We start from the raw sequence: 12,021 nt of genomic DNA, 5'->3' as shown, positions 1-12,021 counted from the left end.
TTCCTTTAATATTTTTTTTTAATTTAAATGGTAACACAACCATAAAAATCGTACATCACATAAACAAAAGTCTTTGCAGGCAACACTGATTGGAAATAGCAAAACACTTGGTTGGTGAAAAAGATGAAACTCTAAATTATATACAATAGTAGCTAAAGGTAATATTGAAAAACAGCCTTATTTACTGTGATTCAAGATTTACTTGTCATTATCTATTTCTTATTTATTCAAGGTTGTAAATAATACTTATAGAGATGTGTAAAAATGAAACATTGTGAAAAAAATACAATTTTCAATTTCATATGAAACTCAAAGTATAAGTTTTGTCCAATATGGAATGTACCTACATTTGTTCATTTCAGGGCTCTAAAATCCATTTTAAAATCAATGTTTTCTTTTTTTAAAAAAGAACTGACCCACCATGCAAGACCTGCTTGCTCGAAACGAGCACTTCAGGTGAGGTCTGCCTTTCTCCCAGTGTCTGCTATGCTGCCTGCGAGGTTGCATTGGTCTCACCACGGAAAGAGTTCCCACGGAGAGGCTGAGGGCAGCATCTGGACTGCGGGTAGTCTGGGGAACAGGAAGGATGGAGAAGAATGCACACGCCCAAATCCTTATGAAGGATGACACTCAGTTGTTAAATTTTAAGGGATATCCGATGGCTTTTTCCAGACACTCAACTAATGAGCCGGCAGAAAGAAAATCCCTCTCTACTTCTACAAATTTGATATAGATGGATTTGGGGGAAATTCCAGGATCCACAATACAGTTCTGGGACAAAAATCCATTAATACCAACCCATTCTTTACTGAAGGTTTTGGTATTTGCTTGAAAATGTAAAAACAAGCACTGTTGAAGAGTCCTGACCTCAGCGATTCCGAGGTAGCAGTAGATGATCCGGGAGGGTTCTATTTCCACGTGCAACGAGGCCTGTGCTGAGAGGCTTTCCAGGCCAACCCGGCCCTCTTTTCCTGGGTCCAGGGTCTGGCGCTCGACATCTGGGGTGAGGGGCCTCTCTACACATTCTTCGTAGCCAATAGCATAAAGACCTGGACTTTTCGGAATCCCTCCTGGCAGTAAATACTGAACAACATTCCCACCGGTTGGCTTGGAGTGGGCAATGGGTATCCAGTCAATTTCCATGTGCAGCTCCAGGCACCTGGCCTCACTAATGGTGATCTCTAAGAACTTGTAGTAAACATTCTTCCAGTTCATTTTCTGCACTCGGGTCATGACTACTCGTCCCTCAGGCTTCTCAGAGTTGAAGTACTCCCGAAGACGCTTACCAAGGGGCACCTGGGAACTGATCTCAGCGTAATGGTAGCGGATATCCTCTTTCCAGCGGGTGTTATATCCAATTCCAAAAATGGCCAATTTATTGGAAAGATGGAGCCTTGAAAAGTCTGTCCAACTCTGAAACAGTTCCCATTTCAACTGTACAGACTCCAAAATCTGTACAATATTCTGCATGGTGTCTCGTTTCCTAGAAAGAGAAATTAACTGTCAGATTCTTGAAGCGTCTAGAGCAGCAACATCTAACAGAATTTTCTAAGATGACGGAAATGTTCAGTGCCTAAACTGCCCACTCTGGGCACCACTACATCTTAAAACACTGCCAACAAGAGTAAAACGTTACATTTAAACACCCACATCTCAGAAAGGCTTCCACATTGGAAGGTCACTGCATTAAATGTCAGAAATATCCCATTGAGTTCCTAGAATTAAAAACTAACTGCTTTTCATAGTCTCACTGTATCAAATTTAATAAATATAAATTCTTAAGATCCCAGGATTTCAGAAACGATGAATTTTTAGAAAATTATTTTTGTGTGTATGTATGTGGCATGTCACTAGTGTGGAGGTCAGAAGGAAACCTTGGAGTCGCTTCTCTCCTACTTTCCCATGCACTCTGGGGATTGGCCGTGGGCTTCCAGGCTGGAGCAAGCACTGTTATCACTAGTGCTGTCACCGATCCCTCTCAGGAGCATGATTTTTTTTTTCTTTGTTTTGTGTTTTGTTTTTCAAGACCAGGTTTCTCTGTGTAGCTCTGGGTGGCCTGGAATTCACTCTGTAGATCAGGCAGACCTCAAACTCAGAGATCCACCTGGCCCACCTCTGCCTCCTGAGTGCTGGGATTAAAAGCATGTGCCATCACTGCCCAGCGGATCACAAATTTTTAAAAAATGGTTATCATAACCCTTATAGTGGCCGCCGGGCCAACGTGCAAAACCCAAAGGCTACTTTAACAAAGCACCAGCGCTGCCCCAGATAACAATTCCTAAAACAGAATTTAAGACAGTCCAGTAATTTTCACACACGTGCTGGAGGAGATAATTACGTGGTTATGACTAAGGACATGAGCAATATGCCATTTCTAATTAAATGAATTAGTATGAACTCATTACCACTCCCAAATTTTAGTTAGAATATTAAAGGTGAAATTACAGAAATCTTCAGTTATGACTTGTGTAATTAGCATATCAAGATAGAACATGCTATGAACTAATAAACTAACAGGCTATTAGCTAATGTATTGACTGACACTTCACATAATTTACATACACGCAATTACAAGTTGTTTCTTACTGGGAATAGTGGTGTATGCCTTTAATCCCAGAACTTGGGAGGCTGAGCCAGGTGGATCTCTTTGAGTTCAAGGACAGCCTGGTCACACAGTGAGTTCCAGAACAACCAAGGCTATGTAAAGACCCTGTCTCAAGGGGGAGGGGGGTGTGGCAATCAGGAGAGATGGCTCAGCAGTTAAAAGCATTGGCTGCTCTTCTAGAGGACCTGGGTTCAATTCCGAGCACTAGCACGACAGCTCATAACTGTCTGTAACTCCAGTTCTAGGGGATCCGATACCCTCAATCAGGCAAATGTGTGCATAAAACCAAACAAGATATTTTTTTAAAATGTTTCCTAAGTATGGCCAAACTTTGGTATGGTAAAATTGGCTTATTAGATATTAACTTGGCAATCGAGTTATTATATTTTTAAAAATCAATTCTAAGTTTAACCTACAAAGGTGCTTAGACCACACTTGCAATCAAAAAAGAAGGATTTGCTAAGAGTACATTTTTTAAAAATTACTATTTGGGAGGGGGAAGTGAGTGTATGCAAGTGCTGGCGGAGGCCGAGGAGTTAGAGGCAGCTGTGAGCCTCTGGACACTAATGCTGGGATCTCAAGCTGAGGCACTCACTCACTGAGCTTTCTCTCCTGCTCTCTGCTAACAGAATCTTCAAAAGAGGCCACAGTCCTTTAGCCTTTCCTTTTAAAATCTTGTATCTTCTAGGAGAAGAGCTTTGGAGCATTCTGGAGGACATACAGAACAGTATCTCCCTGGCCTATCTTTACAAAATACAAAGAGCTAACACTGTGTTATCAGCTGCTTCTCGGGACCTAAGAGTACCCTACGTTTATCCGTCACCCGAGTCTGGCTTGGAATCTTCTCGAGACCAAGCAAGCACCTAATGAAAGCACTGGCTCCCTGGGGACCTACTTCCCTCCTCAGAGAACATGAAGGTACTCACTCCATCGCTTACTCTATTTGACTGGGATGCTTTCTGCGTGGGGCAATCCGTCAAAAGATAACTACCTTTCATAGTCATCGAATCATTTGTATATTTCCTTCTTTTAAAGGAATTAAATGTGTTTGCTGTATGCACACTTGCGTGTGGTACAGAAGCCAGAAGAGGGCATAAGTGTCCTCCTCGACCATTCTCAGCTGTGTTCCTTTCAGACACCTCTCTCACTGAAGTGGGAGCTTTCGTTTTTTGAGTCGAGAGGCAGCTGCCCACCCCAGAGCTCGTCCTGGCTCCATTTCCTTCAGTGCAAGCTTTATGCGTGATAACAGGACCATGTCCAACTTTCTTACATAGTGCTGGGATCTGAACTCCCACTCCAATGCTTCTACAGTCAGTGCTCTTAAACACTGAGCCATCTCTCCAGCCCTCAGCGTGTTTTACTGATCTCAGGGAGGACTACACTTAGGAGACGGAGGAGAGGGCAGAGACTTGTTCATTTTGTTCACTGAAATATCTTAGTGTTTTGCATACAACAGACACTTAGAAAACAAAAGTTAACAAAATGATTTAGTGAATATTCTTTGTGATGCATGGATCAGTTTGTTAACTAACCCCACAGATGCAGAGAGAGAGAGAGAGAGAGAGAGAGAGAGAGAGAGAGAGAGAGAGAGAGAGAGAGAGAACAAAACTCAACCCACTGCCCAAGCCAAGCTATTTTTATTTTATTCAACACGTCCCATGATGAGCACTAGGCAGACAATGCGAGGAACTGCAGAAGTGCTAACCAAGCAGTAAACGGCCTACCAGAAGCTCTTTCAGAAGCCCTCGCTCCTTAGGAGAGAAAGCAGCAGAGGACAGAGCATACTAAACGCCCTCCCGGCCCCAGCACGAGGGTACTCCAGAAGTGTGCAGCAATGTGGCACCATAGTTATTTGAATAGTTCCTGAGACCTACCTACTTCCTGGCTTCTGAAGATCCAATACCAATAAAGTTCCAGCGTTTAAAGCTAGTGACAAGTGGCAGCTTGTGTCTTCCTGTCTCAATGTCAAGATCACAGATGTGGAATGCAACACACAAGACATGGGTGCTATGAATTCAAGGTTACCAGGAAGACAAGTGAGTAGTGCTCTTCAATTAGCCCCAAACTAATATTTTTAAATGGCTTTGATAACTCACTTAAAGCCATTAAAAAGAACAGTAAGTACAAACTCTTCGGGGAAAGAACAGCAGTTGGGCCAGTGAGAGGCTCTATGCTGGATCTTCTCAGTCTTTCCTCCAGGAGCTGATTTCTACATGGTAAGTAGGTCAGCTAAGAGCTTCCTTTCTGTTCTCAAACTGCAGTATTATAAAGAATTTATGTCCCTTTGGGCCTCTACCATTTCACCCAGCCCCATTAAGCTCAAGTCTTTGTGGCTCATCTTGTCTCTTAGTAAGCACGTCCACACAGGAAACGCATGATTTCATGTAACACTTTTCTTCTTTCTGTATGTAAAATGCGGCATCTCAGGTCCCTAGTGGCAGAGAGAAGAAAGAGCAGACACGCTTCCACGGTGGTAAGGCTGGAGTTTCTACACCATGCCTTGGTACCCATGATCCTCCCAGGTCACTAAATTTAGACATATTGGTGAAAAAATGAAGCATGTACTTACTGTGCTTCTTCAGGAGACTCTTGTTTTATTTTTAATGTTCTCTTTGAAACTGGCATTTCATCTGAAAAACAAAGAATTTTGAAAGAAGTTATATTTTTATAAATGGTGGCACACATTTATGTGGATAAGTAATTCTATTTACTGCCCTGTACCAGACTTAAAAATATAACTTTATATAATGAGATGCGAACATTTATATGCAAGATCAGAAACCAGGCTTCCCAAGTATAAAATTCTTCAAGGTCACCAGTGGATTTCAAGCAAGGAGCTTAAAGCTTAATTTCACTGCAAACATGATTTTGAAAGAACAAGAACGAAAATGATTCTGCTCTATTTAGGTTTTCTACGTAGGTTTTACAGTGTAAGTAATTATTCCCCCAAATACGAGGATCAGCATATTCTGTGTGTTATTTGTTTGAGGTCTGGGTGATTTAACTCTTTACAGCAAACAGGGTTGTGAGACACTGTAGTCTAGGCCTTACTGTTCTTGTGAGATTGAAAGGCCAGATCATTCAGCATCTATTCTTATTCTTCCAGTCTTTATTTTCTTACATATGGCTGAAAATCCTACCAATTTGAGAGCCTCTTTCTTTTCCCATTCCAATATTTGGAAGAAGTTCTAAAGTACTAATAGAAACTATGATAACAATCGACCCTTTTTCTTTATTTCTCTGTCACCGGGCAAGATTTCTGTAATCTTAAGGAAGGGAAACAAATGTATAGAGTCAATCCTGCATGCACTTTCTCAGGAGTCACCTGAGCCTGAGCACCTCATGAGGCGGAAGGGCATTTATTCCTAACATACTCATTACACAACTTGCTGGTGATGTACATAGGCTACATCTAAAACCTGACCTGTATTTCTCATGTAAGAAAGTCAAAACTGGTGTACTTGACATACAGAGATGTAAGCAAAAAGGACTACATGTATCCTCTTAATTAGGACCATCAAATGTAGATTTAAAGTAGCTGGACCAAAAGTCAATGCTCTTGGCAGGAACCGTAGTGCTACAAAGAGCAGGGTATTTTGAGTTGCAGAAGATTGTCAGTGAAGCTCCTTGTATGAATCAGATTAGGAATTCTTCTATCTGTAGGGAGCTTAGCGGTACCCAAATCACCCAAACCAAATATGCCCATGTTGGCTCAAATAGTTTAGCAATATGCCTTGTGCTGACAGCACTAGAAGCTATCACAGATGATAAATACCAGTGCACATACCAGGCATGCATACACACACAACACACATGCATTGGTTTTCTTACCCAATTCCTGATCTGTTGGATAGCCATGGAGATCCTGACTGTGGTTTCCCCAGTCCTCCTGTGAATAGTCCTCCATAGTGCTGCCATCTGACTCCAGCTCCTGGTACAAGCCACTACTGTTAATAAGTACAGGCTGGCAGGGCTGAGCATCCCATCCTCCCTGACCAAACACCTGTTCCAACTGTTCAAATGTGTAACTGCTCTTTCTTTTCCCAACACCATGTTCTTTCACCCGACTGTAACACCTGCGAAGGGTCTAAGACACAAAGTCTTTTGTTATTCCTTTAAAGCTGTACTTCCTCCTCCAGATACGGACCACAGATATTAATTACTATCAGACAGACACAGACAGACAAACACAGACACATTGTTACAGGAATGCTAGATTTCAAATTCATTATTATATTAGAAAAATACTAATTTAGCATTTACTCAAACATGTTATAATTCAAACAATTATTTTGCAATTATCAATTAAAACAACAAGAAACATTACAACATTATCGCATTTTCCCACATACACATATTATATGCCCCCTCCCCCCATTTAAAAAGGATAAGGGGGAGGAAAAAAAAAGAAATACCAGCCAGCCAATAGGATGCACACCTGCCACAAGAGAGAGCTGCTATGGTGCCCAGAATTTGGAAAACGTGAGGGAAGGACAGAAAAAAGAATTTCCCCAAGTGAAGAACATCTTCCTTACCCTTGGTTAAGGAGTACGGGGAAAACAGTTGCCTAGACAAGTAGCTAACAAGACAGATCCCTTACAGAGTCCGTGTTCCTCACTAACTCACTCTGTCATGGTAAAAACTTCCACAATTTAAACAGAAATCAAATCAAAAATGTTCTAAGTCTCCAATCTCAGACACAATGACCAAGAAGTATTACATTAATACCTACATTTTACTAGTCTACCAACTGAAATTGTCAACTAAACAAACCAACAAGCGAGGCCAACAGTCTTTCTAGGAGGGAGACAGTCAGCTTGCTCTTTCTCTGTCACCTGACACACAGCAAATACCATTGTGCAAGCTCAAAGACAGAACCTGGGTAACGCTGCCTGGGTCAGCTCTCAGTTCTTACGGCCTCTCTTTCTAGTACATATTTCAGACTAGCCCAGTGTCCCAAAGTGAAGGGCGCACACCTCATGCTATCTTTCTCGATATATCTATCAAAAGATGAATCAAGGGCCTTGTCTCAGCTTGACCCTCTGGTCTCACTCAGGCTCTCCTTGTCTCCACCTCCCATTCTTCCTTCCAATCCCTTTTCTACTTTATAGAGTTTCACTCAGAATTTTCTTGAGAGATAAAAATCTAACTTTTCTAACTTAACTGTTAAAACTAGTTTATCTCTAAGTTAATGTATAAGCATTATGAGGAATATCTGATTCTCTTAAAGGACAGATTGTCTTCCATAAGCCAATACTTGACCTATTCTCACCAAATGAAACCAAGTCTGGGTCATGAGGGCATCTCCATGAAGAGTGCAGTGCCTTTAAATGACAGCTGACAGTCTACCACACTCCCTCAAAGACACTTTAAATCTGTCCCTTGACACCAGAAATCCACACAAGCCAAAAGAATAATAAATAAGAAAAGCATGAGACATGGGCATCCCCCAAACTGCACCCCCTTTCATAGCCCCTCTCCCACAGCCTCAAATGGTACGATACAGAGCATAAGGCTTCCCACAAACTCTTTACAAGTCATCTCAGCTTTCTTTTTGCAACAGAGAATCATGACCCCATAACAAAACTTTCTAGAATAATCCAGAAACATAAACTAGGAAAATGTGTGTCATGGTCAAATCTCCCAAAGGAAAGAGACAAGCGCTGCAAATCTCACTTGACTTTGCACACACCCCCCTTTCCCAGCACCCTCTGCCCTCCTCAGAGATAGGAATTTGAATTGCAAACAGCCCCTGACAATTTATTTTTATCTTACAATGCCTAGTTTCTGCCTCCAAGAACACCCCAACCACTCTTGATTCCTAAGGACTGTAAATAAAGAGTTCCAATCCTGTCTCTCTCCCTCTTCTGAGACCATAAATGGAGAAGGTCTCACTACTTACTGGCTGCTTACAGAACACCGAAGTCCAGTTGACTGGTCTGTCAGCGAGGGCTACTCCAGAAGCTAAGGAACAAAACTAATGTTTCCTTTTAGAAAGGCACCGTACTCATGAGGGAGTGACAGAGGCACAAGCACATCTATGAATTTCTTCCTACATCTGCAAACATTCATTCTCTTGATCAAAAATAAGTTCACCAAATTTTGATAATATGCATGGGGAGGAACCAGAGAAAGGACATTCTTCAAAGCCACCAAACTGAGCTTATACTTTCCTTTGGTTATGTAGTTGTGATACTAAAATCAGCAGTCTCTGGCAGCTACACACACGTCTTAGTTGTAATATACACCTGCAACACATGCTTACAATGTGCTGACATCTACCAGATGTTTTGTAATGTCTAAAACCATGATAATAATCTGATGTACTGAAATGGCATTAAAATTAAAATTTTCAAATCAACTTTCTCTCCTTCAAGATACAAATACATGTAAGCAGTACCTTGTAGGTCTGATAATGCCCAAAACTCAAGGACAGTCAGTTTAAACAGGGAACATCCACTAAGACTGTGTGGGGAGGGGTTGGGGTGTCTTAACTGCTACCCTAAGACCCACTGGGATTCACTTTGAGAGCTCAGACACAGATAAAAAGGACATTTGGAGACCTTCCAATTCTTACCACCCACAGAAAAGATTATAGAATACATTATCCTCTAAATGCTTAATCAAAGCATATAATTAAAAGACTGGGCGGCTGTATCAACAATCCTAAATAAACCAACTAAAACCCTTATCTAAATCAGGCATCAGGATGCTCCAGAGTCCAGGAAAATGAGGCTGCAGCTCCCACTTGAGTAAACTACCAAATCCAACAAGACACACCATTTGGCTTTCCCGGTGAAGCACAGTCTACTTAACATTAAAAAAATCTTGTTTCACTTCCTTCATTTACCTCACTCACCTCAGAAATGTATAACAATTTGATGTCTAACTGGAAAAACTTAAAAACTACTAAAGGCTATTCTATTAAAAGACAACAGTTAACTTCTTACTGTCTATTAGGAATCTCTCTATTAAGTTGACAGTCTATTTGCATCTCCTCCCTGGAGGAGGGGCTGTAAAACTATACTATCCACCCAGACAGAGGCCCCGAGGAGTTGAGAAAACTAGACTAAGCAAGGCAAGAACTTCAGGGGCCATCCAGAGTTATTCCCAGCACCTGATTCACAAATGCCATGTGAAAGCTTATGAATCCACCATTCCAAATGCTTAGGTTACAGGACTACAAATGGAAAAGAACCAGTGAAAAGGCTTGTGGGGTGCTCCATTACCAAAGCGGGGAGGGAGGGGGCTGACAGCTGACAATTTATAGGACAGAGTGAAAGTCTTGCCAGAGTTTAAGATTAAAGTAAAAGGGAATTAGAGAATAAAAAGATGACATCCATTGTGAATGAATGTGGGGGGGGTCTATGGGGAAGAGGGCGGGTACACAAAGGCAGGACTTTTAGAATGGCAGGACTGAGGGTTTGACGGCAGCAATGCAGAGAAAGACCCAGGGTTACAGTACACGTAACATTAAATACAGTGCACAATGCAGCTATCTTGCCAAAGTAAGCAAATCCAGTATTGGGTTGTATAGGCAGAGGAATCACATGTAAGCTATGAAGGTGGCTCTTCCTCTCTAGTCAGCACCGGTGAGGCCACAGCTGGAGCACAGCATTCAGTTCTGGGCATCGAACCAGCTACAAGAGAGGGAAATTGTAGAGTTCAGAAAAGGGCAAATAAAATAATGAAAGGCTTGGAAAATAAGATCTACAAGCAGGGCCAGTGGCTTCAAAGCCCTTCCTGACATTACTAACTCACTAAGGATGAGACTGAGGTGTTTTCACTTCAGTGTCCGCGAATCCCTGCTCTTGTATTCAGAAAGTGGGAAGAGCTAGCTCCTCCCTGGTTTGGGAATACAGGAGGAAACTAAATAGCTCATACAGGCACAGGCCAAGGGTTCTGCTACTGGCTCTGTACTTAACCCACTTCATATTAACAAAATAGTCACCACGACAAAAACCACTGATCTAAAAGAGCTGAGAGCAACTGGTCAGAGCATACAGTGAGGAGGAGCAGAAATCAGTCACAATAGCTGTATAACCATGCTTTTAGAAAACACTGGCTTCACTGGTCTACACTGTCAGATAAAGAATAAAGTGGACCTGCAGGGAGGATAGCTTAGTTGTATTAGCAGGAAACAATGTTATAAGAGAAACAAACAGTACACCGCTTTTCATATGTAGTCATCAAACTGGCCATACTAAACATACTCAGTGGCCAACCAGACATGACAAAACCAAAATTCCTCTCACTCAAAGGATTAAAACAAGTCTTCAAAAGTCATATACCCCACAAGAGAAGGGGAATTACACAGGAAGGGAATCTCCAAAAACTGGAGCTTTTTCTTATAAAAGTGTCAAAATAACACTTCGAACTGGGCATGGCAGTTCACATCTATAATCTATAATACTAGCATGCAAGGCAGAAAGACTGCTACAAGTTCAAGGCCAGCCTGGTATACAGTGAGTCCTTGTCTCTGGGAAACAACCCCAAACAAATACCTCTAAGAGAAATGAGCAGTCTCTGTAAAATAGATCTCTTTCCTTTGAACTCCTATTTACAGTTACAACCAGAGGCTCTTAACTAAGGCAACAAAACACCAAGTTTAATAAAAACCCAAAAGGTCTAAGGACACAGCTCAGTGGAGTACTTGCCCAGCACGTATAAGGCCCTGGGTTCAATCTTAAGCAACACACACACACACAGGCACACACACACACACACACAGGCACACACTAACATATGGGGGCTGGGGATGTAACTGAGTAGGTAGAGTGCTTGACTAACATGCTAACAGTAGGTGGCGCATGCCTGCAATCCCAACACTGGGTGGGAGAAGAATCTGTGAGTTCCAGGCCAGCCTGATCTACACAGAGTTCCAAGACAGCCAGAGCTAAACAGAGAGATCTGACTTAAAATAAGAAACAAACAAACCAAAAGCATAAATTTGTAATTATATATTTTGACATACAATTGCAAATTTTGGGCAGAAAAAAATAAAACAAAACCATTTGGGCAAAAATCTTAGTATTTATCATACCTGATTTTTTGCATTAGTATCTGGCAAACTGACTTTCCACAAGAACTAAGAAAAAATATAGGTAATTTGTGTTACCATCCTCCCCTCCACCCCACTCCACCCCTGTTCTATTGTTAGAACAAATTTTGGCAAGTAAAAAAAGTAAAAACCTTCTAATTCTAAACCTTTGGCTTTCCCTTTTCCTATCCAGGAGAGATCCTTAGCCTAACGGAGCCATGGATCCCCTCCTGAGGAAAATGCACACATCACAACTTCTCACGAACTGCGAGGAGGTCACATACTCTGCTTTAAGTTTGCGCTACAGCTCACAGGCTTTTCTTCCATAAAAGAACATAGTACATTCAGGAAGTCAGGTTTCAGAGGAGTCTAAAGA

The 12,021-nt window shown here is 41.7% G+C and overlaps 1 protein-coding gene across 12 annotated transcripts in view; it reads right to left on the bottom strand.

Annotated features, from left to right (window-relative positions):
- Msantd2 (Myb/SANT DNA binding domain containing 2) overlaps positions 1-12,021 on the bottom strand; it is a 35,815-nt gene continuing 23,794 nt past the window's right edge. For 3 of the 12 annotated variants that reach the window (XR_009057007.1, XR_009057006.1, XR_009057005.1), the window contains 2 exons: positions 8,508-10,245; positions 6,582-6,692 (listed from right to left, as the gene is read on the bottom strand). Coding sequence is in view for 9 of the 12 variants with exons in the window: in XM_057767652.1 (XP_057623635.1) it covers positions 631-1,483; positions 5,175-5,235; positions 6,437-6,692 (1,170 nt within the window). In the remaining 3 variants the exon portion in view is untranslated. Of the gene's footprint in view, positions 1,484-5,174; positions 5,236-6,436; positions 6,693-8,507; positions 10,246-12,021 lie in introns of those variants that run through there. The other 9 variants (XM_057767655.1, XM_057767656.1, XM_057767659.1 and 6 more) reach the window with 8 other exon arrangements.

Source organism: Chionomys nivalis, chromosome 4, assembly GCF_950005125.1.
Source record: "Chionomys nivalis chromosome 4, mChiNiv1.1, whole genome shotgun sequence".
NCBI classification, from domain to species: Eukaryota; Metazoa; Chordata; class Mammalia; order Rodentia; family Cricetidae; genus Chionomys; species Chionomys nivalis.
Note: the sequence above shows the minus strand (reverse complement) of the source record. Positions and strands in the feature narration are given on the sequence as shown.